Genomic DNA, 27,054 nt, shown 5'->3' with positions numbered 1-27,054 from the left:
ACATACACACACACACACACACACACACACACACACACACCTCTATAATATCTTTCTGTGGTTTGTGGGTTGTGATTCTCTTTCAGGCAAACGGGATTTATTATGGCATTTTCCCTGTACCTAACGTAACGTCTGTCAGTAATTAAATAGACTGGCAATGTTCAATTCCTCAATCCTGTTATTTAATGCCCACAATTACTGAAATTAACTTAAATGGAGTTTCAGGGAATGCCTTGCTGCGGGTGTTGCAGCTTTTTTGTGGCTGGTGGGACTGGTGCCCACTTGGAGATGGGCACCAGTCCTAGGGCAACGTTTGGGGAAAGAGGGTTGTTGTGATGCATTATTTTCACATCTAAAACACAAATGGTTATATGTTATATGGAAACAATTACACAGCTTGCTGCAAACGAAATGGGTGTAGCCTATATGTGCCATTATCAGTTGCCTGCGCGAAAAGCTAAACCTTGGCCAATTAATATCGAACCAAATATAAACAACAAACTTCAATAGCATTTTAAAAATATTTAGTGTTGAAGAATATATTAAATTAGAGTTTCACATATGTTGTTTTTCCAAAAGACAAAATGCATTCGTTTCCTATTCTGGTTATTGCAGGTAGATCATATGTTTTGAATCAATGTTAGCGCAGCACAAAATGGGTTAAATGTCACGTGGTAGCGGGTGGTATCACTCGAGGCTATAAAACTTGTATTTGAAGTAAGAGAACAAAGAATCAGAACCTATATAAGAGTCCCCAAGACGCTGCGCAGTCACTCTTTGGCATTAGAGAGAGCAGAGAAGATTACTGCCGGTGCACTCTGCGTCCACGGGTCCAGAAGAAGAAGATGATGATGATGCTGACTTCTATCCTTCTACCCTGCGTCTTTACGCTGCTGTGCCTCCGAAGCATACATTGTTCGCCAGTGCCAGAAGGAAGCAGGTACCAAGCGGCGCCGGTGAGTGCAGTATACTTGAGTTTTATACATTTTCTTTTTTTGATAATATCTCTCAACAGTCAAAATGAACTTGATAGTAATTACTGGAAGTTTCATCGGTATTGCAAGTTAACCATTATCCGTGCATTTCAAAATCACCTGCTATTTCAAATCATGCACACATGAGAGTGCAGAAAAGTTTGCTTAGTTGTCATTCCCAGTTTTCCAGTTCAGATTTTCACTGCAGTGGGGGAAAATCTTTTTTTCTTTCTTTTTTTCTTCCCGAATGGTCAGTGTGCTATACCTACACTACAGTTTGCTTGCAGTTATGATTGTGCTGAACCCTGGTTGACAGACACCAACCTGCTAAATGTTTAAAACCAATCGGGCAAACAAATAATGTAGATGTTATGTTCAATATTATTAGAAGGGTTCTATGTCAATACTTAGTGCCCAGTGGACAAAGTGTCATATCTTTCAATGATGACCAATACATGACAGGAGTAAATCACAACATAAGATTTAAACACTGGATCATTAATCCTAAACAAAAAGATGCCTCAGTCGAATACATAACCATCCCAGGATGGGACTAAGTCTAAGAAATGTTTCATTTAGAAATTCCACAAAGCCGCTGCCACAACATTGACACTGACATTAATAAGGATTTTATTTTCAACCTTGGCTACCATGGCACAACTGAAAGTCCTGGGCATCTGATCAATAGAGAAGGTAATTGAGTTCTTGTCTCTGCAAGGCAGGAAATTATAATAACTGGGCTATAAATACATTTTGTCAACAACCCCATGAATGAGAGGATAAAGAGATATTGCTGATAACTTGCAATATTAGCCTACTGCCTCAATTACAGAGATGATCAGGTACTTTAAGATGAAAACTGAAAAAAGAAATGTGACATCAATTTGAGAATGTTTGAGGTAGCCTACTGTAAACCTACTGTATAAAGGACGAAGTATGGTTAAACGTCTCCTCAATGGAATTGAGGAAAAGTTGTTAGTTTAGTTTCTACTCCCTTCCTTTTACTGAAATGACTTGCACCTGCGATGGCAACACATACAAATAGTAATTCAATGTTATCCCACTGGGCACACACTGTTTGAATCAGTGTTGTTTCCACATCATTTCAATGAAATTAAGTTGATGTCTAGTTGGTAACTGAACTGAAAATCTGTAGTCTTGTCAATTTGTTTCCCATTGTTGACAAAAGAGTGGGTGAATATACAAGCACAGACACGTTTCTCTGTATGTGGCATCTGGGTCAGGAAACACAGTGCCTGTTTGCTCCCTCAGGGAAAATGGAGGGAAGGGAACACGATGGGCTCACTGTTTGGATATCTCTTTGTGAATAAAACCCACGTCCCTTGGTTTTTCTTCTTGTTTTGCTCCATTAGTTCTGTCCTCTGGCCAAATTGACTGCTAGACACTGTGAGCCCAGAAAAATTACTAGCCTCAGTTAAATAGCATCCACTTGTTGAATTAGGCTACAGCAGCTCCACATCACTTGAAGGCTCCAATTAAATGACAAGTTAGAACGCTTTGAAAAGCCCTCCCTCTTGAAAGGTGATTGGTTTCTGTAAAGCATCTGCAAAACAGAGGAGGGTTCCTGAGGACCATAAAAAAATGAGAAAATGAATACGATCAGTTCATGCAAGGTGAGAGTCGCATCATCCCCTTGATTCTCAGCTCAGCACGAGGAAGTTTGTTTGCCAGGAAAGATAAGCGAGCACAGTAAGTACCCAGGGAATTTGTAATATATCTTCCATTGCCTGGTGTTACTGATTGGGGCTGATGTATTGGATTAAAGAGGATAAGGAGGCAGATACCAAGGCATGTGTTGATAGTGGTGCATCGATCTCTCACCTTATGGGTTTAACCCTCTTTCCTGTTATAGTGAAATAGTTTGTCTGAATTTTCTCAGCTGTATATGCACTCTCCAAATCCAGACCACATCTGATTTCGCATGTAAACATTCACTCAAGAAGATCAGCTTCTCTCTTCATAACTAGATTCACTCCAGAATGCTTACTAAGTTGCTCAGTTTGCAGAAAATACCCTCTAGTATTGTTCTAATAGAAACGGGTTTTAGTATCCTCCTTCTAAGTTCTTACAAGACATAGTGAGATCTGACAGAATGTCCACATGTTATAATGTCAGGGCTTTAGTATAGATAGAGAAACTTTTCAGAGGCGTCTTGTACAGACATGTTGAGTTGTGCTCTACCACTCTGCCAGATCCCCTCCACTGCATTGGCTCAGAGATCTTGTCATCACTGTTACCAGAAGCTAGACATGTCCATACATGTAATGAATCCCCCTCCCAAAACACGTTGGTTCACATACACAATGATAAAAAAGCCTGAATCACCCACTTTCGGGGTGTACTACTTCAAAAATGGGCTATTTGCATAGTCAGCAGAACAGAAGATGATGGACTGACTGAGTGGCAGCCAAAGCAGTGAAAGAACAACACCACTGTGTACCCGGTATACACTACATATCTACATAATTACATATGTGTCCAGCCTGTACGCTCAATGGGTATACACACAGAGCACCATATACAGCCATATACAATACATGCTGTAAATGTAAATAAAGGCAAAGTTTCCGGTTCAACCCGTGACACCATGGAAGTGAACTTTTACCTTTACCCTGTTGGGAATCTGAGGGGAGGAGCTGCACTTTCTCTCACCTCAGGGGCTAGACTGGTTCATTTGATTGATGAGGGGGGATAACTTGTCAACAACACTCATTTCTCTTCTCATTTCTCTCTTTGAAACATGTTGAGTGCACACTTCTACTGCCTGTTAGCCATGATTTACAACGTACTGTAGATAACCCACACTTCCTTTCGCATGCTGTTGGGTGTATATATGTCTTATCACCAAACTAGATTAGAGAGCAACCCTAACATCCATATATTGAGTTAAATTCCAGTTTGCAAACTCTACAAAGTGAAATGCAGGTGAAAGACTGAGAGTTCTGCATAGTGTTCCTCCCCTTGTTTAGGGGCACATAACTCAGGGTAAGGCCCTCTCGTTTTGAGGTCTGGAGCACATTCCACAAATCCTGCTGGGCATTGTTCCCGTTATAGTGGGGCAGCTATGCACATTTTGTGATAAAAGCACAACATTTTGCACATAGGTAGATTTATAGACCCTGAAAATATTTAGATATGAAGCCACCCCAGATTTGGCCCATGGGGGGGAGTGGCAGCCATTTTTCTAAATGGCCGCATAGGGTAATACTATTTCAATATTCAGAAGGACTATATTGAGGCAAGCACACCACATTTGACACAGAGGTAGATTTGTGTAGCCTGAAAAGATTAAGATATGGAGCCACCACAGATTTGTCCCCTGTGGGCCGTGATGGCCATCTTACAAAATGGCCACTGTTGGTAATACAATGTTACAATTCTAAACAATTTATTTTGTAAACACACCAAATTTGGCACAGAGGTAGATTTATGTACCCTGACAAGATATATATATATGGAGCCACAACAGATTTGGCCCAAAGGGGCCAAGGCAGCCATCTGAATTTGCTTCTGATATGGGCATCGCAAAGTAGCTTGGTAGGATGTGAACCAGTCTCCACCTCCAGAACCAAATGTCAGAACCAAAATAAATATTCTGTGCTTGGCCTAGGGTGATTTTAAGCCAAATTCAGTACCTCACGCATTCTACCTCATCTCAGCTTCACTAATTTAAAAAAAAGACCTACATGACTGCTGTGTTTCCTTCTGTACTCGTTGTAATATGCTGTGTGTGACTGTTAAACGTTTTGGTTTTGAGGATATCCAGAGCAAGACGTATAGCCCAGAAATATGACTTAGTATATGCAATTACCTTTTGTAGATTAAAGGTTTGTAAAATAGTGGCACAGTCTGCAGCCTTTTAGTAAAATGATTGTGGCTCCATATCTTAATCTTTTCAGCATACCTCAATCTACCTCTGTGCCAAATTTGGTGTGTAAATCTCAAAATAGGCCTTCTGAAATGTAAATTGTATTACCATCTGCATCCATTTCATAAGTTGACTGCCACGACCCCCAGAGGTCAAATCTGTGCGGGCTTCATTTTTAAATTGTTTCAGGGTACATGTGTCAAACTTGGTGTGTTTATCTCAAATAAAGTCCTCCAAAACTCTAACATTGTATTACTGACAGTAGCCATTTTGTAAAATGGCTGCCATGCCCTCCAGTGGCCAAATCTGGGGTGGATCCATAGCTAAATGTATTCAGTGTTCATAAATCTACCCCTGTGCCAAATGTGGAGCCTTTATCTTGAAACAGTCCTTCTGAATTCCCAAAAAGTTTTACTGTTGGTGCCCATTTTGAAAAATCCTTCCACGCCCACAGTGGCCAAATCTGTGGCTCCATATCTAAATGTTTTCAGGGTACATCAATCTACACCGGTGCCACATTTTCCACCACAAAAATGCACAACACATTTTTGCAGCTATCGGTCACCCCACAACTCCACAACACTATTGCCTCACAGAGCAGAAGTTAGCTACCAGAGGGAGGGCGGTCATTTCAGCAACATGGTATCTTAACCCAATGACAGAATGATTATCTGGTATCTGTTCTTCATTTAGAAGACACTGCAGTACACTACCATCTCATGTTCTTAGTGTATTAGGAAATTGAATGTGTTTTACAGTAGCGGTGTCAGAGGAAATGTACTGTAAACCCTTTTTTGATCCTGAATACACCACAATGGCTCCTGAATTGCAATGCTGCAGGAGCTGTAAACGGCCTGCAATTGTACAACTTCAAAAAGCCATGGAGACGCTGTGCCTGACAGAATTACTCATTTTTGTAATTAGTTCCTATGTGTAATGATAACTGACAGTACAGTAAGCTTCAAGCCCACAAGATTTTCAGTTATTTTTGACCTCTCATACTCCCACCTTCAGAAACATTTACAGGCAATAATGTTTAGGCCATGTTTTTATTTGATATTTTACCGTTATTTAACTAGGTTTTGTCAGTTATGAACAAATTCGTATTTTCAATGACGGCCTAGGAACAGTGGGTTAACTGCCTTGTTCATGGGCAGAATGACAGGTTTTTACCTTGTCAGCTCGGGGATTCAATCTTGCAATCTTTCGGTTACTAGTCCAACGCTCTAACCACTAGGCTACCTGCCGCTCCAATGTCAACGTATGCATGGATTATAATAAATAGTCATGCATTTGGATACATATTTCTACCAAATCTGGTGTTCTCCAATGATTTTTAAATGATTTTTCAAAAAATGTTGCTCATGTTCCTGCTTTTTCAAAGGGATGGCTCCAGAGATCTGATCTCCATAACCTGAAGAAGAGAGGAAGAGCCCATCCTCAGGACACACTCAAAGACACAGCCTTGACCAGAGGAGACCCTATAAGAGCAGCCCTGGTAACTAACAGCACTGAGGTGTCTAACCGCCCCCGCTGTGGTGTCCCTGACTACCCCATGCTGAAAGATGTCCTCTACAGGGGGAAACACAGGCAGAAACGCTTTGTCCTGTTCGGGGGGCGCTTGGAGAAGACTGACCTCACCTACAAGTAAGGAGATATTATTATTATCATAGTATAACCACACTGTTGAACGGCTTGTATGCATTTCGAGATGCACGTGGAACCAACCAAGGAAATATAATTTTATATATGACATGTTTTGGTGGATAGTTGCGAGTACAACTGGTTATAAAGGTACAGTATGCCCAGAATCCAGTGTTACTCTATCCATCATTTGTTTATTTTTTAAGTCCCCTGTTTTGGTCATAGCTCTTATATTCTAACTCAACAAGGCAAGTAGGAGGTGCACTCTCATCCCGTTTGCCTCAAAAACAAAGTGTGTCTCTGAAAAGGAGGAACCTATGATGTTATTTCTTTGCCTCCTCTGGAGACTCACGGCATGGAGTGTCTGGTCTGGGCCCTCTGTCGGCTGGATGCTGCCTCTCTGTCTGTGTCCTCTGGTTCCTCTCATTGTGGCTGTTCTTTATCATAATGCATGATATCTAAAGAGCCACTCAGAGAGAGGAGTAGAGGGCAAGCCATGATGGGCAAGTGAGACTGCTGGAGTTGAGCAATAGATTTGTCTCAATGTGCCCAGGGATAGGAGTAGGGCTCACCTGTGTCATGGCAGTGTTACATTGGGAGCCCTCATACTTAGGACAGTGGAATCACTGGGTTTTGCCAAGGGCTTTAGTTTGGATAGTCCACTTAGGCATGCATTTGATATGAATAAACTTCTTAGATGATTCCCTAATTTAATTTTAATTGTTGACATAAGCTCTCTAAAGAGTTTCTTTGTGAAGGAAGAGGACTGTTATACACAATTATCTTACAGAGCCTGTAACAGCACACCTCTCTGTTGATTTGATGGTTATCAAATCAAATCAAATTGTATTGGTCACATACACATGGTTAGCAGATGTTAATGTGAGTGTAGCGAAATGCTTGTGCTTCTAGTTCCGACCATGCAGTAATATCTAACAAGTAATCTTAACAAATTCAAAACAACTACATTATACACACACATTTAAAGGGATGAATAAGAATATGTACATATAAACATATGGATGAGTGAAGGCCGTGCGGCATAGGCAAGATGCAGTACATGGTAAAGAATACAGTATATACATACTGTATGATATGAATAATGTAGGATATGTAAACATGATTAAAGTGGTGTTATTTAAAGTGACTAGTGATACCTTTATTAAGTCAATTTATTTAAGTGGCCAGAGATTTGAGTCTGTATGTTGGCAGCAGCCTCTCTATGTTAGTGATGGCTGTTTAACAGTCTGATGGCCTTGAGATAGAAGCTGTTTTTCAGTCTCTCAGTCCCAGCTTTGATGCACCTGTGCTGACCTCACCTTCTGGATGACAGCGGAGTGAACAGGCAGTGGCTCGGGTGGTTGTTGTCCTTGATCATCTTTTTGGCCTTCCTGTGACATCGGGTGTTGTAGATGTCCTGGAGGGCAGATAGCTTGCCCCCGGTGATGCGTTGTGCAGACCACACTACCCTCTAGAGAGCCTTGTGGTTGTGGGCGGTGCAGTTGTCGTACCAGGTGGTAATACAGCCCGACCGGATGCTCTCGATTGTGCATCTGTAAAAGTTTGTGAGTGTTTTAGATGACAAGCCAAACTTCTTTAGCCTCCTGAGGTTGAAGCGGCGCTGTTGCGTTTCAGTTTGCCCGTGATGTGTACACCGAGGAACTTAAAACTTTCCACCTTTTCCACTACTGTCCCGTCGATATGGATGGAGGGGTTTTCCCTCTGCTGTTTCCTGAAGTCCACAAACATTTCCTTTGTTTTGTTGATGTTGAGTGTGAGGTTATTTTCCTGAAACCACACTCCGAGGGCCCTCACCTCCTCCCTGTAGGCCGTCTCGTCGTTGTTGGTAATCAAGCATACCACTGTAGTGTCATCTGCAAACTTGATAATTGAGTTGGAAGCGTGCATGGCCACGCAGTCATGGGTGAACAGGGAGTACAGAAGAGGGCTGAGAACACACCTTGTGGGGCCCCAGTGTTGAGGATCAGTGTTGTGGAGATGTTGTTTCCTACCTTCACCACCTGGGGGCGGCCCGTCAGAAAGTCCAGGACCCAATTGCACAGGGCGGGGTCGAGACCCAGGGTCTCGAGGTTAATGACGAGTTTGGAGGGTACCATGGTGTTAAATGCTGAGCTGTAGTCAATTAACAGCATTCGTACATAGGTATTCCTCTTGTCCAGATGGGTTAGGGCAGTGTGATGGCGATTGCATCGTCAGTGGACCTATTGGGGTGGTAAGCAAATTGGAGTGGGTCTTGGGTATCAGGTAGGTTGGAGGGGATATGATCCTTGACTAGTCTCTGAAAGCACTTCATGATGACAGAAGTGAGTGCAGCGGATAGTCATTTTGTTCAATTACCTTAGCTTTCTTGGGAACAGGAACAATGGTGGCCATCTTGAAGCATATGGGGACAACAGACTGGGATAGGGATTGATTGAATATGTCCGTAAACACACCAGTCAGCTGGTCTGCGCATGCTCTGAGGTCGCGGCTAGGGATGCCGTCTGGGCCGGCAACCTTGCGAGGGTTAACACGTTTAAATGTTTTACTCACATTGGCCATGGAGAAGAAGAGTCCACTAGTTTGGTAGCGGGCGGTGTCAGTGGCACTGTATTATCCTCAAAGCGAGCAAAGAAGTTGTTTAATTTGTCTGGGAGCAAGACGTCGATGTCTGCGACGGGGCAGTTTTTAAAAATGTTTATTTATACGTGATTGACTGATGAGAGGGAGGTTATAGATATGTAACAAGGCTGGTGGTCTATGGTGTGTTTCTACAGATGATGGTGTGTGGAGTTTACAGTCTCTGATGTAATATATATCTAATATCTCTTCCTTCCTCAGAGTGGTTCGCTTCCCCTGGCAGATGAGTGAGGACAAGGTGCGGCGTGTCCTGCAGGAAGCACTGAGAGTGTGGAGTGAGGTCACACCACTCACCTTCACTGAGGTCAGCAGTGGAAAGGCTGACATTGTCATCGACTTCACCAGGTATGAATGTGGTACAGTAAGTGTATTCAAATGTCAGTACAGTATGTATATTCAAATGTTCGATTTCAAGTTACTGAGTTACTAAGTCCCTTTCCTGATATGGAGCTCTACTGTAGGTACTGGCATGGAGATAACCTGCCCTTTGACGGGCCTGGGGGCATTCTAGCCCATGCCTTCTTCCCCCAGACCCACAGGGAGGGCGACATCCATTTTGACTATGATGAAGCATGGACCCTTGGCAACTACATGGGTGAGTGTTTGCTTGGCAGGGAACATGCAAGAATTATGAAGAGTTGATTTACATAGCGCTCTATGTCAAATTAGTACAGTCAGGAAGTAGTTGTCAGCTATGTGGTTGTACTGTGTATCCCCGTAGGTGTGACCCTCTCCCTGATTCCACTGCAGGCACAGACCTCCTCCAAGTGGCTGCTCATGAGTTTGGGCATGTTCTGGGCCTGCAGCACTCCCGGGAACCGGGTGCAGTGATGTCCCCTTATTACAGCTTCTCCTATCCCCTGGAGCTGAGCGAGGATGACAAGCTGGGGATCCAATACCTGTACGGTCATCGTCCACATATCCCGCCCCCACCTCCACTATCACCACCGCCACAAATCACCACAGAGACCAATGAGATCATTAGTAGTATCGTGAGTGTTATATCTTGCCATTCATATGTTTTGAGGTGCTACACAGGCAAATAAGGTTCTACACAGGCAACTAAGATACTAGCCACACAAGAATACACATAATATGACAGTATGGAGATGCACTATTGATCCTCTTTCTGTCTCCAGCCTGACGTCTGCCAGACAGACTTTGATGCTGTGTCTATGATCCGCGGGGAGCTGTTTTTCTTTAAATCAAGCTATGTGTGGCGCATTCGGGAGGGGCGGCTGGAGGCGGGCTACCCCGCGCTGGCGTCCCGCCATTGGAGGGGGATTCCAGAGAGCATTGATGCTGCCTTTGAAGACCAATCAGGGAGTATCTGGTTCTTTCAAGGTGTGTGACAGAGATGTTGGCTGTCTGTGCTGTGGTTAGTCATGTCTTATGAGTATAGATAAGCCCCAAGTTGAAAACAGACCGGTAAATATACATGTAGGCAGACAAGCAGTAAAATGACTGCTTTATAGCGTTATGCCTTTTTTGATTACCCAGAAAAGTGTTCTTCCAAGACCAAATTCAGCAATTCAGCAACCTTAAGTAGGGCATGTCAAGAGTGACAAGAGTGTTGAATAGCCAATAGTGATGTAAACTATGAAAGCCCAGATCTTTGCAGGGCCATAGCAGTGGCATCAACTGTATGAAGTTCTCTCTCTCTCTCTCTCTCTCTCTCTCTCTCTCTCTCTCTCTCTCTCTCTCTCTCTCTCTCTCTCTCTCTCTCTCTCAAAGGTCAAAGCTACTGGGTGTTTGATGCAGAGAGACAGATCACAGGGCCAGAACCTGTGCGGGGGCTCGGCCTGTCAGTCTCCCACATCCAGGCAGCCCTGCTCTGGGGCCAGGACAGCAGTTACAACACCTACTTCTTCAAGTCAGGCAGCTACTGGAGGTTCAGCCCCAAGGAGAACCGCGTCCACTCTGTCTACCCTCGCAACATGCAGGACTGGAGCGGCATCCCCAGTGATGTAGACGCAGCCTTCAAGGACCAATACGGTAATATATCTTATGAATGAATCACCCAATCAGCTTTCAGTTTTGAGGTGAGTTCTACACTGAAATGTTCCATGATGGAATAATTATTGGATTGTATTGAGTAGTCCTTTTCACTCAGACCCTTACGTACATGGGTTGAAAATAGCAGATTCTGCTAAGGATAAGCACCTTAATTGGAACACAGTGCCTGTACTGTAACATGCTATGCATGATGTCAGAGCCCAGGGTCTCTGCTTCACAGAGCTGTATGGGTTTTGACCGACAGCCGCTCTGAACTTGAGCACCGCGCGACAAGACGTTTCCCCCATCCCTCCCGCTAATCGTGCAACTTTAGCTAAATGTTTGTTGTTTGAGAAATGCTGTAAATTACGAGTGCTCTGTGTATTTTGAAAGATGAGACGTTGAGGATTATAATAAATACCACTTGGATGTTAGACAAGCAAGCCAAACACCTGTGAGTCCAAATGTGCTCTTCACATTTCCATATCATAAAACTCATGTAATATACAGTTGGAATTCTGAACTTACGTGCTCTCAACAAGATTTAGAATTTTGGAATATTGACAAGTGGCTGTTGGGATGTCGAGTGTGCAAACAAGATGACATGGCGTCATACCCTGAGTTGTTCAGAACAGAATGTGTTTCTGTGTTTCTCTATTGTGTAGAAAATGAGCTGTGGACCACTCATCTGAATGCACTCATGACTCCATTCTATGATCACTAAAATTACTATCTGCTTCTCTGAACTGCCTTGTGAAAGTCTAACACTGTAAGATCGTACTTGATAATTTAGCTAGTGATGTTGGCAATAGAACCAACTTTCAAATTATGCCTACCTGACCTAGATTGTCATTTATAATGGACCGTTTTTGTATTGCGTAAACAACAACAGTAATTATGGAAAGGCGGGGATGCAAGGCTGTGATCCAAACAAAACAAATACAAGTGTGCTTGCTCTAGTTCCTCAACAGCACAGCTAGGAGAGATAAAATAAGTTGAAGACTCTACTTTGAGTCATAAAAGTACATTACTTGGGAACTGTCTCCACTTGGAGACACCAATTAGTCCTCTCACTCAAACCCTTGTCATTTTTTTGTCTTATATTTCACCTACCCCACATTTTCAGGAATATTCTTAGCATGTTACTGAATGCATCCAGGATATTTTCAGATTTATTTAGCAATAAATGCAGCGAATAGTACAGTAAATGTAAAATGCACAGAAAATCAATCAAAATCAGGGTAATGTTTGGATTCAGTCTTGTGTCAAGTGAACTGTTGTGTCCTCACCTTTAGTCTAATCATTTTTCCATAATCTCCAAACGGTTCCCTTTTAATTGCTACCATGGTTATGCATATGTTTTCTGTAAGAAACATTTCAATGTAGCCCAGTCCTTATAGGCCAATTCCCACGAGTGTAAGGAGCTAATAGATCATTTTTTTTATTGACAGGCTATGCCCACTTTATCCGAGGGAGGCAGTACTGGAAGTTTGATCCTGTGGAGATGAATTTACTACAGGGGTATCCTCGCTATATTGGAATGGACTTCTTTGGCTGCCTAAATGCATGAATCATCAGTATTAAGTGATGCCGCTGTCTCAAGATCAAACCCAAGTCCAGGTTTAGTCCAACTATGCTCTCGTACTGATGGTCTTCAAATACAACATTGTAATGTTGTGCATTTTTTGGGGGAACAAGACCATTGCACCTACAGAGGCTTCTTCATCTTCTTCCAAATGTTGAAGAAACAAACTATTTAGAAAGAGACTTTTATTTCTTTTACTTGAGTGAGTTCCAAAAAATGTGTGTTCTTCCTCAAATGTGTTTTTGTTTAATCATGATCTTAACACTTTGAACGGACTAGATCCTTTTTTTCTTCTCAGGGAAACACAAATTCAAATGTTTCCTCAGAGTTTGGACTTCATGTGCAGCTATCTACTTGTATTTATTTGTTACTGGGTTCGGTTCTATGGTCAGAAGTTACGATGTTCAAGACCATGGGCTGACAGTACAGTGCCATCTACAGTCCAGTACCAACCAATTTTTAGGAGGTTCTTTTTAACTATATTATGATGTAGAATTTACTCCAGAGATGTTGCAGCATAAACATGTTTGCTTTATTCTTAAAAGGGAAATATGTCTAAAGCACTGCAATTAAGGTGCTAAATCTGTTAATCACTGACAATCAGGGACACCTTTTGTTCTCAAATGTTATGAACACTTACTCACAGTCTTATATGAATGACATCAAGTACATTATCTCATCACATTTCATTTCTCTCTAAGATGAATATACTTCATTCAATAATGTTCCATCCATGGTGCTCTCAGTCAGTGCAAAGGGATGGGGTGAACTTGGTGCTGCATTATGTGAATCTAAGCCATGAGGATACTTTTTGGATGACTGCAGTTTGTCAGTGCAGGACACTGATATATCTGCTTTACTGTAAAATACACTACCGGTCTAAAGTTTTAGAACTCCTACTCATTTAAGGGTTTTTATTTATTTAGACTATTTTCTTCACTGTAGAATAATAGTGAAGACATCAAAACCATGAAATAGCACATACTGTATGGAATCATGTAGTAACCAAAAAAGTGTTAAACAAATCAAAATGTATTTTATATTTGAGATTCTTCAAATAGCCACTCTTTGCCTTGATGACAACTTTGCACACTCTTGGCATTCTCTCAACCAGCTTCACCTGGAATTATTTTCCAACAGTCTTGAAGGAGTTTCCACATCATAAATATATATTTAGATTTGTTTAACACTTTTTTGGTTACTACATGATTCCATATATGTTATTTCATAGTTTTGATGTCTTCACTATTATTCTACCATGTACAAAATAGTAAAAATAAAGAGTAGGTGTTCTAAAACTTTTGACCGGTAGTGTATGTATTTGTGATATTTTGTGTTTGACAGCCAATAGCTGCAGCCTGGTGGATAACTTGTTTTTAGTCTGTCTCTTCTAACATTTCGAGTGTTGACTATAGAGCTCAGAAGTATTTCAGGACATAATTGATCTTTAATTAAAAGAGCCATTATATCGGTTCTAATTACATATTAACATGTTTTTCTACTCAAATGTCACATTTACTATGTAAATACAAATATATGAATTCTGTACTGTGTTTTGGTACAAATAAAATATTTCAGCCTGAGTACATTGTCCATTTTTATGAATCAGATAGATACAGATAGATACAGTGCCTTGCGAAAGTATTCGGCCCCCTTGAACTTTGCGACCTATTTTTTTGTGAAGAATCAACAACAAGTGGGACACAATCATGAAGTGGAACGACATTTATTGGATATTTCAAACTTTTTAAACAAATCAAAAACAGAAAAATTGGGCGTGCAAAATTATTCAGCCCCCTTAAGTTAATACTTTGTAGCGCCACCTTTTGCTGCGATTACAGCTGTAAGTCGCTTGGGGTATGTCTCTTATCAGTTTTGCACATCGAGAGACTGAATTTTTTTCCCATTCCTCCTTGCAAAACAGCTCGAGCTCAGTGAGGTTGGATGGAGAGCATTTGTGAACAGCAGTTTTCAGTTCTTTCCACAGATTCTCGATTGGATTCAGGTCTGGACTTTGACTTGGCCATTCTAACACCTGGATATGTTTATTTTTGAACCATTCCATTGTAGATTTTGCTTTATGTTTTGGATCATTGTCTTGTTGGAAGACAAATCTCCGTTCCAGTCTCAGGTCTTTTGCAGACTCCATCAGGTTTTCTTCCAGAATGGTCCTGTATTTGGCTCCATCCATCTTCCCATACATTTTAACCATCTTCCCTGTCCCTGCTGAAGAAAAGCAGGCCCAAACCATGATGCTGCCACCACCATGTTTGACAGTGGGCATGGTAATGTTCAGGGTGATGAGCTGTGTTGCTTTTACGCCAAACATAACGTTTTGCATTGTTGCCAAAAAGTTCAATTTTGGTTTCATCTGACCAGAGCACCTTCTTCCACATGTTTGGTGTGTAACCCAGGTGGCTTGTGGCAAACTTTAAACAACACTTTTTATGGATATCTTTAAGAAATGGCTTTCTTCTTGCCACTCTTCCATAAAGGCCAGATTTGTGCAATATACGACTGATTGTTGTCCTATGGACAGAGTCTCCCACCTCAGCTGTAGATCTCTGCAGTTCATCCAGAGTGATCATGGGCCTCTTGGCTGCGTCTCTGATCAGTCTTCTCCTTGTATGAACTGAAAGTTTAGAGGGTAGATTTGCAGTGGTCTGATACTCCTTCCATTTCAATATTATCGCTTGCACAGTGCTCCTTGGGATGTTTAAAGCTTGGGAAATCTTTTTGTATCCAAATCCGGCTTTAAACTTCTTCACAACAGTATCTCGGACCTGCCTGGTGTGTTCCTTGTTCTTCATGATGCTCTCTGCGCTTTTGACGGACCTCTGAGACTATCACAGTGCAGGTGCATTTATACGGAGACTTGATTACACACAGGTGGATTGTATTTATCATCATTAGACATTTAGGTCAACATTGGATCATTCAGAGATCCTCACTGAACTTCTGGAGAGAGTTTGCTGCACTGAAAGTAAAGGGGCTGAATAATTTTGCACGCCCAATTTTTCAGTTTTTGATTTGTAAAAAAAGTTTGAAATATCCAATAAATGTCATTCCACTTCATGATTGTGTCCCACTTGTTGTTGATTCTTCACAAAAAAAATACAGTTTTATATCTTTATGTTTGAAGCCTGAAATGAGGCAAAAGGTCGCAAAGTTCAAGGGGGCCGAATACTTTCGCAAGGCACTGTACATAGATAGATGGATGAATATGAAATGAAACATGTAAAGTGTCCCATGTTTCATGAGTTGAACTTAAAGATCTCATAAATGTTCCATACGCACAAAAAAGCTTATTTCTCAAAAATGTTGTGCACAAATTTGTTTACATCCCTGTTAGTGACCATTTTTGCTTTGCCAAGATAATCCATCCACCTGAAAGGTGTGGCATATCAAGAAGCTGATTAAACTGCATTATACATTATACAGGTACCCTCTAAAATGTGCAATGACACAGATGTCTCAAGTTTTGCAATTGGTATGCTGACTGCAATGTTGTTTTAGAGAATTTGGCAGTACGTCCAACCGGCCTCACAACCGCAGACCACGTGTAACCACGCAAGCCTAGGGCCTCCATATCTGGCTTCTTCACCTGCGGGATTGTCTGAGGGAGGGGGAGTTGGTGGATGCTGGGTGCTGAGGAGTATTTCTGTCTGTAATAAATAACTTTTGTGGGCAAAAACTCATTCTGATTGGCTGGGCCTTTTTTCCCTTGGTGTGATATAAATATGGTACATCCCATTGACCTATTAATAAACAAATTAGGCATATTTGGGCAGTCTTGATACATTTTTTTAAACAGAAATACAATGGTTCATTGGATCAGTCTAAAACTTTGCACATACACTACTGCTATCAAGTGGCCAAAATATACACCTGGGCTGGTGCAGTTCAAAGATGATGGTACAAAATAACGTTTTTTATATTATATATTTTATATTTTTATATTCCTAATTGTGCACTCTCCTCAAACAATAGGATGATAGTATTTCACTGTAATAGCTACTGTAAATTGGACAGTGCAGTTAGATTAACAAGAATTTAAGCTTGCTGCCAATATCAGATATGTTTATGTCCTTGGAAATGTTCTTGTTACTTACAACCTCATGCTAATCGCATTAGACTACGTTAGGTCAACCATCCCGTGGAAGGGACACTGATCCCGAAGAAACTTCTATAATTACCTTTTAAGACGTATTCGCATTAGACCTTTTTGTATCCTGTTGCAATTTTGATTAATTTAAGTGATTTTGAGTGCAATATTTATGTATTCATTCTCCCATGCATGGTTTCACACTTTTAGCAGGTGAACATTGCTCTAGCAACCTCTGGGTCGGTCTCTGCCCTCTGGGGAGGGTCTTGTTAATTTACTTGGCCCTAGGGATGGTGCAGGCAGATATTGGGGGCTGGCTGCGGTGCTCCCATTCCTGGTTCTCACTCCCTGCATTAGACCATCAATCACATTGGTCCCTCTGTCTGTCCTACCAGTTTCACTCCTGAGCGATTGGCATACGTGATCCACCCTGGGAGGGCCCCCATCAGCCGTGCCTCTTTTGGAGACCCCCCTACGTGGTTGATATTCTTGTCCCAAAGATTAAGCAATTACACATGGCCGGTACATTGAAACGGTGAATGGTTCATTAAATCAGTTATTGTTCCATTTATCACTCCAATGTTACTTGGATTACTGGCAATTCTAGTTCTAAGATATGCAAACAAGTTCTGATCTTTGGGGACAGGTGCATTTATCAGACCCAAAACCCATACGGAGTGCTGTCGGGTGCCCTGGACGCTTTAGGTGACCCTTTGTGGCCCTGGAGTCTCATTCGAATGTCTGACCTATCAACTTTTTATGGTAGTTTCTGTGCCTACCATGGTTACCACTGGAAACAAGGAATCAGGGTTCGATTCAGGAGAGGGAGCCTGTGAAACGGCTACCACATCCAAGGAAGGCAGCAGGCAAGCAAATGATCCACTATTGATTTCGGGAGGAAGTGATGAAAAGTAACTATGCAGGACTTTCGTCTCACCTGATTGAACTAAATTACACCAAAACAACGAGTGAAATTAGTGAGTATTGACTTTTGTAAACATAAGTGTTTATTTGTATATACATGAGTATATATATGAATCTATAATTACGTAAGAGGAAATAATGTACAATGCATAGCAAAATCTCTGTACAAAACAATAAATAATGCCAGGTCAACAAATATATAAACAAAGACAATTCCATATGACATCTTAATATTTTCATGAGACAAGACACTGCAAATACATATAAAGGTTTTTAACTCTATGATAATGGCAATGGCAATAGATACTGCCAAAGTAATATGCAGAGTAGGACCAGTCATTCCAGGTAAAGCAAAGCAGACTCCAGTAAATGATGAATAACACCACAAAACAATCAGTGATCAGTCAAGTGGTAGTAAACACACAGTTAGGTAAAGCATAAAACATACTGAGCCATTTGAAAATGTCAAGAGTCAAATTAGTTCCTGTTGCTAAGTGGTTCAGTTTCTCCAAGGGTAACCAGTAATAACCACACTGCCACCTAGGCTTGAACAGTGTATCTGAGGTTCTTAGAATGTTGTTGTAGTGTTCAGAACATAACACTCAGAAATGGCCATTTCCCCGAGAAAAAGCAAGTGATAGAGAAATGAAACAAACATTGTATTTTGAGAGTAACAGACCCCTCGTCCTCCCTCCCTCCCTCCCTCCCTCCCTCACCCACTCTACTCATCTCTTTGGTACATATAGGAAGGGGTAAACCAGCCACCTTTCTCCATGGCCTGAAATATTTTCGACCACCACATGGACCTCTATCTATTCTCCGTCAGGGTTGAGTTTTCCCCATGTAATTGTGTCATAATGGAGAGAGAGACAGAGAGAGAATGTGTGTTCACAGTGCTCTGCATAGAAGAGAGCCAATCGGAGCAATCGGCAAAGACCCAATCACAGTGTAAGGGAGCAAATCACAGTGAGGGAGTTCGATTAAGTGCACCAGGCTATGGCCCGTGACGTGAATGGGCCAAAGCGGTGAGGGAGGAGTACCCTTCTCAAATCGAATTGTAATTTGTGCCGCTCGGTCAATTTGTCAACAAGGCAACATCATGAATCGTTCAGAAACATACATCTCTTTTTCCATAAAATATGTTTGAATCTTCTAATTAGTTTTCATTGGGAAGGCAGTTAAAGCCTTTTTTAAATCAAAAGCAATCACTTCTGCATGTGAAAACACAGAATCCTAGTCATTAAACCATGTGCTTAACCTACGTCACTTTTGTTTAGAGCCAACTTCGCCATCGGCCAAAACGGGGTACATGGCTCACTCCTAGGAGGCAACCCGGTTACAAAACTAATGCAATTAAAGCTAACCCAGTTCACCCGGGGAAGTCCGGAGCATTAATTGAATACCCTCAGTGACACAGCCCAGAAGAGATAACCAATCATTAAGCTATGTATGTCCCTCCAAAAAGAACTCTTAACATCACGGGGGAGTTTCCACCATGCTGCTATTACTCATCTCTATGGTCCTACTATGGTCATCAAGGAAAGGAGACACATTTAAAAAGCAACTGAAGGGGTTGGGACCAGCATACAGCACTGAGCAATAAAGGCATGTAATGTCAGTGAAATGACAACTTTTTGGTCGTCTATTCCATGACATGAAAAGACTACTGGCATGCTTGTAATAATTTCAGAGTTGGTGTCATTCCTCCCACTCTTGTCTGCTTGTAAGTAAGAAGAAGCATGTTTGGGGTTTGATGCACTGCTTTCTTTTGAGGTCGAGGATTGTTAACTCCTCTTGCATGATTGGGCAGCCATAAGGGGAATCATCAGGCAGTTACAGATTATACATGATACCACTATCCCACTGTCAGTACTGGGATGTAAACCGTTGATTTCCATACAGAGATAGTCCAGTAGGGACAGGGCGGTATGAAATGCTGTCCTCTGAGCCCCTGAATCACTCAGTGATACTCAATACCATGCAGTCATATGAAAGTCCCAAAGTCATGCCTGTCCTCACCCCAAAAAGTAAAAAAAAAAAAATGAAGGTGAATGATTGACCTTTAGAAAATGTACATTTAGCAGCAGCCCCATAGCAAAGGAAATGGTGGCAAAAACAACTAAAGCAATGGCCTAACTGTAATGGGAACATCGCCAAACATAAAGGACCATCGCAAAGTAATGCTGATATTATGCTGTGAAGTTGGCCATTTCTTAAATACCATAATACTGTATCTCTATCACGTTTTTCTCTTATTTTACACCTAACTCTCTGTAATCTTTCTAATGTTTATTTTGAGCATATTGAGCTCCATTGCTACATCCTTCTTCCTTGTAGTGGTTATAATTGAATATAACAAGATGTGTCTCTTGGCTGCCCTTAATAGAGTGTACACTATTCACACCCTGTTTGCTCTGAAATGGGCACAGACTTGAACCTATATTCAATATGGCAGCATCTGCAGTAAACTCTTCAAACTTACAAAGGAGCACCTCTCTATCTAATCACACCAGGCCACTTTAGTTTTCTGTACGTTCCTTGTGCTCCTGTTTTACTATATTTACTAACACCCCTCTTATCATCACAGAGTCAGAGAGAGTATTTAATATGACCAGATATTCCAAATATCTGTAAACACCATTGACACAAACTCAGGCACGAAGGGTTAAGGACAGCACATTGTTAAGCTCCCAATAATCAAGGCCTGAGCCAAGAAGACATCAGTCTCTTCAGGCTTGTCTGGAGAGTCCTGGTCTGGACACAATTGTGTTGATACCGGTAATTGCTTCTCCTGCTTTGCTGCCTGCTTATGATACATGCAGACAGTTCTTGTTTTTCACTAGGCTCCATCTCTAGTGTAGTTCTCAGATACTTTAGTGTAGGTGGATTTAGAGGGCCTTAATCCAGAAGACTGACAGAGAGTTGGGGCACTCGCCCTCAGAAGATCCCTTTGGCAATTTTCAGGCCCTTCTGCTTCATGCGGGGCAACGTAGAGCTGGCTACACTCTTGGCCCGGCCTGTCTTGGATGAGGTACGTTTCTTCAGCACGAAGTTATAGTTGGCGGTAGAGTTCATGGCATAGAAAACGTTGGCATTGTCTGGGATCCGCAGCTCTATAGGGTGAGAGGAGAGGTGTATATATTGTTAGTAAAAACATTTGTTTTCCAGGTAAGTAATTCATAAATTAGGACACGATACAAGATGGATGGAGATAAGTGTCAGTGGTAAGAACAACAAATGGATATACTATTAATGACAATCTGTTTGAATGATAATGAAAAGTATTATATGGGCGACAACGAAAGGTCCAATGCAGCCATTTTGATCTCAATATCATTTGCATATTTCCGTTAGGGAACGCTTGTGCGCGTGTGCAATAACTCAATTCGCATTTGCACTCCTAAACAACGCAATTTTTAAAAACTTTGGCAAAGGGTAAAGTCTACAAAACTTAGTCCACTCTGTTCGTTACGTATTTTTGTTTTGGGAATTGAAAACTGCATTGAGATTAAATGTTTCATCGATGAGAAAATTTGCAGAATGTCGTCCAAAATCCATCTCGTTCCATCTTCTCCCACTGCCTGCCACCAGGGTTCCTCTCACTACCATTGAACTGCCTGCCACTGGGATTCCTCTCACTACCATCGCACTGCCGGCCACTGGGGTTCCTCTCACTACCATCCCACTGCCGGCCACCGGGGTTCCTCTCACTACCATCGCACTGCCGGCCACTGGGATTCCTCTCACTACCATCGCACTGCCGGCCACTGGGGTTCCTCTCACTACCATCGCACTGCCGGCCACCGGGGTTCCTCTCACTACCATCGCACTGCCGGCCACCGGGGTTCCTCTCACTACCATCGCACTGCCGGCCACTGGGATTCCTCTCACTACCATCGCACTGCCGGCCACTGGGGTTCCTCTCACTACCATCGCACTGCCGGCCACTGGGGTTCCTTTCACTACCATCACACTGCCGGCCACTGGGATTCCTCTCACTACCATCGCACTGCCGGCCACTGGGGTTCCTCTCACTACCATTGAACTGCCTGCCACTGGGATTCCTCTCACTACCATCGCACTGCCGGCCACTGGGATTCCTCTCACTACCATCGCACTGCCGGCCACTGGGGTTCCTCTCACTACCATCGCACTGCCGGCCACTGGGATTCCTCTCACTACCATCACACTGCCGGCCACTGGGGTTCCTCTCACTACCATCACACTGCCGGCCACTGGGGTTCCTCTCACTACCATCACACTGCCGGCCACTGGGGTTCCTCTCACTACCATCACACTGCAGACAGTGAAATATCTGTCTCATTGTTCTATCTGTGGCACTATTTTCAAAGTAACATCATCACGTGATCAACGACAATGAATCTTACGTGTTTTTTCAAACCGGTGTTGCACAAAGTGAGATCCCACTGATTTCGCTGTGGTTCCAATGCATTCTTAGATTCCAAGCTGCTTTCAAACATCGACCTCTACTGGACATCGTACTTACAATGAATGTAGTTAGGATTTTTTAATTAAGTGTAACCTGAACGGTAGCTCAGCAGGTTGAGTCGGGTTCTTCGGGACTGCCATTTTTTCCTTAACTATAGATTTAAGAAGAAATTTAAGCAAATTCCTCAAAAAGTTTATTGGAAACTTTCTTGCTCTACTTCTTATGTTTCTCCTTAAGTAAAAAGTTAAGCATTTTGATTCTTGAAAATATAGTTAATGGAAAGATAGCTAAACTCATAAAAGCAATTGAACATTGCTTTAACATTCACTCACAAACTTCATCTGAAAGTTTCCGTATTGATTATTTTAAACCCAAGAACATGTTTTAGAACGGTAGTCTCTGTAAGAAATATGCTAACATAATTGCCATTGCTAGCTAGATCGCAATCTAAATCAGTTGCCTAGCAACAAACATCTTAAGATTTGTAAGAAGATATTTGAGAAGTTCGTAAGAAAATCATTAAATCTTAAGATATTGTTGAGGAATTGCACTTACGAACTATTTTATGAACGTATTTCTTTTTTCTTAAGAAGGGATAGCAATTAAGTACCTTACTGTGATTGTTTTCAATTAAAATGGTCAAAGAGAAACAAAAATAGCTTATTAGCAAAGAGACATTTCTCAAGGAAGAATTTTGCTAGGACTGTCTGGGAGGGATCAAATCAAATTTTATTGGTCACATACATGTGTTTAGCAGATGTTATTGCAGGGTGTAGCAAAATGCTTGTAACTGCTTGGTCTGAGTGGGGAGGGGAAAACAGTAAACCAGCTGTTATTGGCAGAGCAGTTTGGAACTCTTTTTTATTGGTCCATTAACTAATTTACCCCCTGGTGATGTCACCAGGCAGGCCAAAACTCCAACCAGCTCTTACACTAAATGGGCATTATTATAATTTTCATCATTTCACAGTATTATTCCAACCTCATATTGTGGAAATGTAAAGCACAGGAAATCAAGTTTTTGGGCCTTTAACATATTTTTGGTAAATTATCATATTACCTTTTTCTTCAGAGATTTTCTGCATCAGCTCATAGTCCTCAGCTTTCTCTCGCTCCAGGTTGTGTTTCACCATGGCTTTCCTGATGACTGCTGGCGTCTTGTCCTGACTGGTCACCTGCACCAGGAGATAAAGAACACATTTTTAGTTGACATATAAAACTGATGTGCCTGAAATCTCTTCTCTGGCTCAGACATTGTTAATTGAATCAACCGCCCTCTGCTAACAATTAACATTTTCCACAAGGAAAACATTTCACAAGAAATTAATCTATCAATATCAAATAACTCTCTCCTGCTCCTCCTCCTTGGTCTTACCAGGATGCTCTTGTACATGTTGCCGTTGTCCACCTCCAGGCTGACTCTGATGATGCAGCAGTCATCCACCTGCTGGTTGTAGCGGGGCAGGGAAAGGGTGGAGTAGCAGGATACGGCTGAGACTGAGCGCTTGTGGGAGTGGGAGGCGCCTGGGAGAGGAGTGGAGGAGGACACCGAGGAGGACGAAGCACTGCTGGAGCCTGAACCGGAACCCATCCCTGAGGTGTCTAGAGATGACAGGGAGGTGGACTCCCAAAACTAGAGAAAAAGAGAGTGAGATCGATTACAACCATTTACAGTCCACAGAACAAGCTTCTGTTGCAGAGTGGCATGCTGCAATTAACAAATACAATGCGAAATGTGAAAGTATGAGTCGTAAGTATAAAGATAATGAGGGTGAGAAGCTGAGAAGTAATGTCTGTGATGAGACGGTAATGAGGTTAGAAAAAAGAAACCCCCTCGTGCGAGAGTGAGAGGGTTAGGAAGAAGAAACCCCCTAGTGTTAGAGTGAGAGGGTTAGAAAGAAGAAACCCCCCTAGTGTGAGAGTGAGAGGGTTAGAAAAAAGAAACCCCCTCGTGCGAGAGTGAGAGGGTTAGGAAGAAGAAACCCCCTAGTGTTAGAGTGAGAGGGTTAGAAAGAAGAAACCCCCTTTGTGTTAGAGTGAGAGGGTTAGAAAAAAGAAACCCCCTCGTGTTAGAGTGAGAGGGTTAGAAAGAAGAAACCCCCTCGTGTTAGAGTGAGAGGGTTAGGAAGAAGAAACCCCCTAGAGTGAGAGTGAGAGGGTTAGAAAAAAGAAACCCCCTCGTGCGAGAGTGAGAGGGTTAGGAAGAAGAAACCCCCTAGTGTTAGACTGAGAGGGTTAGAAAGAAGAAACCCCCCTAGTGTGAGAGTGAGAGGGTTAGAAAAAAGAAACCCCCTCGTGCGAGAGTGAGAGGGTTAGGAAGAAGAAACCCCCTAGTGTTAGAGTGAGAGGGTTAGAAAGAAGAAACCCCCTTTGTGTTAGAGTGAGAGGGTTAGAAAAAAGAAACCCCCTCGTGTTAGAGTGAGAGGGTTAGAAAGAAGAAACCCCCTCGTGTTAGAGTGAGAGGGTTAGAAAGAAGAAACCCCCTAGAGTGAGAGTGAGAGGGTTAGGAAGAAGAAACCCCCCTAGTGTTAGAGTGAGAGGGTTAGAAAAAAGAAACCCCCTAGAGCGAGAGTGAGAGGATTAGAAAGAAGAAACCCCCTCGTGTTAGAGTGAGAGGATTAGAAAGAAGAAACCCCCCTAGTGTTAGAGTGAGAGGATTAGAAAGAAGAAACCCCCTCGTGTGAGAGTGAGAGGGTTAGGGTTAGAAAGAAGAAAAGAGAGAAACCCCCCTCGTGTGAGAGTGAGAGGGTTATAAAGAAGAAACCCCCTCGTGTTAGAGTGAGAGGGTTAGAGGAAAAAGAAACCCCCTCGTGCGAGAGTGAGAGGGTTAGAAAGAAGAAACCCCCTAGTGTTAGAGTGAGAGGGTTAGAAAGAAGAAACCCCCTCGTGTGAGAGTGAGAGGGTTAGAAAGAAGAAACCCCCCTCGTGTGAGAGTGAGAGGGTTATAAAGAAGAAACCCCCTCGTGTTAGAGTGAGAGGGTTAGAAAAAAGAAACCCCCTCGTGCGAGAGTGAGAGGGTTAGAAAGAAGAAACCCCCTAGTGTTAGAGTGAGAGGGTTAGAAAGAAGAAACCCCCCTAGTGTTAGAGTGAGAGGGTTAGAAAAAAGAAACCCCCTTGTGCGAGAGTGAGAGGGTTAGAAAGAAGAAACCCCCTAGTGTTAGAGTGAGAGGATTAGAAAGAAGAAACCCCCCTCGTGTTAGAGTGAGAGGGTTAGGAAGAAGAAACCCCCTAGTGTTAGAGTGAGAGGATTAGAAAGAAGAAAACCCCCTTTGTGTTAGAGTGAGAGGGTTAGAAAGAAGAAACCCCCTCGTGTTAGAGTGAGAGGATTAGAAAGAAGAAACCCCCCTCGTGTTAGAGTGAGAGGGTTAGAAAAAAGAAACCCCCTAGAGTGAGAGTGAGAGGGTTAGAAAAAAGAAACCCCCTAGTGTTAGAGTGAGAGGGTTAGAAAGAAGAAACCCCCTCGTGTTAGAGTGAGAGGATTAGAAAGAAGAAACCCCCTAGTGTGAGAGTGAGAGGGTTAGAAAAAAGAAACCCCCTAGAGTGAGAGTGAGAGGGTTAGAAAAAAGAAACCCCCTAGTGTTAGAGTGAGAGGGTTAGAAAGAAGAAACCCCCTCGTGTTAGAGTGAGAGGGTTAGAAAGAAGAAACCCCCTAGTGTTAGAGTGAGAGGGTTAGAAAGAAGAAACCCCCCTAGTGTTAGAGTGAGAGGATTAGAAAGAAGAAACCCCCCTCGTGTTAGAGTGAGAGGGTTAGAAAGAAGAAACCCCCTCGTGTGAGAGTGAGAGGGTTAGAAAGAAGAAACCCCCTGTGTTAGAGTGAGAGGGTTAGAAAGAAGAAACCCCCCTCGTGTTAGAGTGAGAGGGTTAGGAAGAAGAAACCCCCTCGTGTTAGAGTGAGAGGGTTAGAAAGAAGAAACCCCCCTCGTGTTAGAGTGAGAGGGTTAGGAAGAAGAAACCCCCTAGAGTGAGAGTGAGAGGGTTAGAAATAAGAAACCCCCTCGTGTTAGAGTGAGAGGGTTAGAAAGAAAAGGTTGCTGAGTGGAAGTACCGTGAAGTTGGGATCAGGAGTCTGCCACTCTTTCCCCAAAGCAGAGGCTGAATGTTTTACTGAGGATGTAGAGCTCTATAGAGGGAATCACAGCCACAGTTAGCCAAAAGTCTGACCGGTAAAGTAAGTACATGGGGCAGTGTCAATTCACATGGCCCTTAATCATTATAGAACATTCATTCAAAGACATGACGATGTCAGGACTGAAATTGCTGCAGTGATGCTGTAATTTCAGTATCTCAGAAAAAAAAATCAAGATGGATGTGTGCGGCATGATGAAATGCCTCTGCATCTGGTGGGAGTGTTCTCCTCCCCCCCATGTGACCATGGTCCGCCTCCTCACCTTTCTCTCTTGGGCGTCCGGTGAGTCCGACAGGAAGCTGGAGTTGACATCCTCCAGGTCAGAGCCGCTGGAGCCGGCTGAGGTGACGCTGAGGGTGTCCCCACTATCAACTCCCCCTCCCTGGTACAGTCTGAAGTGGGACTGGTCAAACGACTTGGAGTGGGAGCTTCCTGCACTGCTGCAGCTGGCCTCAGTTAACTGGCGACTGGAGATGGAGGAAAACACAGAGACGTATAAGAGCCGGACCTCTAAAAAGATCAGACTGTACACAATGGAAAACAACGGGTAAGGATGTACGCTAAAAATGTCAATACTAATTTCCAACTACACTGAACAAAAATATAAACGCGACATGCAACAATTTCAAAGATTTTTACTGAGTTACAGTTCATGCAAATCTGTCAATTGAAATAAATTCATTAGGCCCTAATCTCTGGATTTCACAGCTGGGAATAAAATA

The 27,054-nt window shown here is 42.5% G+C and overlaps 2 protein-coding genes across 4 annotated transcripts in view; one reads left to right on the top strand and one right to left on the bottom strand.

Annotated features, from left to right (window-relative positions):
* Nucleotides 1–693: 693 nt before the first annotated feature.
* Nucleotides 694–14,310, top strand: LOC139389823 (stromelysin-3-like). Its single transcript, XM_071136789.1, has 8 exons — nt 694–956; nt 6,248–6,510; nt 9,349–9,492; nt 9,609–9,742; nt 9,898–10,139; nt 10,287–10,491; nt 10,882–11,142; nt 12,594–14,310. The coding sequence occupies exons 1-8, from the start codon at nt 846–848 to the stop codon at nt 12,710–12,712; spliced, it is 1,479 nt and encodes a 492-aa protein (XP_070992890.1). The 5' UTR covers nt 694–845; the 3' UTR covers nt 12,713–14,310.
* A 3,506-nt stretch (nt 14,311–17,816) lies between these two features.
* The window catches only part of LOC139389706 (ral guanine nucleotide dissociation stimulator-like), a 30,713-nt gene continuing 21,475 nt past the window's right edge, over nt 17,817–27,054 (bottom strand). For all 3 annotated transcript variants that reach the window (XM_071136607.1, XM_071136606.1, XM_071136605.1), the window contains exons 14-18: nt 26,595–26,799; nt 26,252–26,326; nt 23,582–23,839; nt 23,267–23,381; nt 17,817–20,869 (exon numbers count right to left, since the gene is read on the bottom strand). In XM_071136607.1, the coding sequence (XP_070992708.1) occupies nt 20,694–20,869; nt 23,267–23,381; nt 23,582–23,839; nt 26,252–26,326; nt 26,595–26,799 (829 nt within the window). In that variant the 3' untranslated portion in view covers nt 17,817–20,693. The remainder of the gene's footprint in view (nt 20,870–23,266; nt 23,382–23,581; nt 23,840–26,251; nt 26,327–26,594; nt 26,800–27,054) is intronic.

The sequence above is a fragment of the Oncorhynchus clarkii genome, chromosome 30 (assembly GCF_045791955.1).
Source record: "Oncorhynchus clarkii lewisi isolate Uvic-CL-2024 chromosome 30, UVic_Ocla_1.0, whole genome shotgun sequence".
In the NCBI taxonomy this organism is placed as follows: domain Eukaryota; kingdom Metazoa; phylum Chordata; class Actinopteri; order Salmoniformes; family Salmonidae; genus Oncorhynchus; species Oncorhynchus clarkii.
Note: the sequence above shows the minus strand (reverse complement) of the source record. Positions and strands in the feature narration are given on the sequence as shown.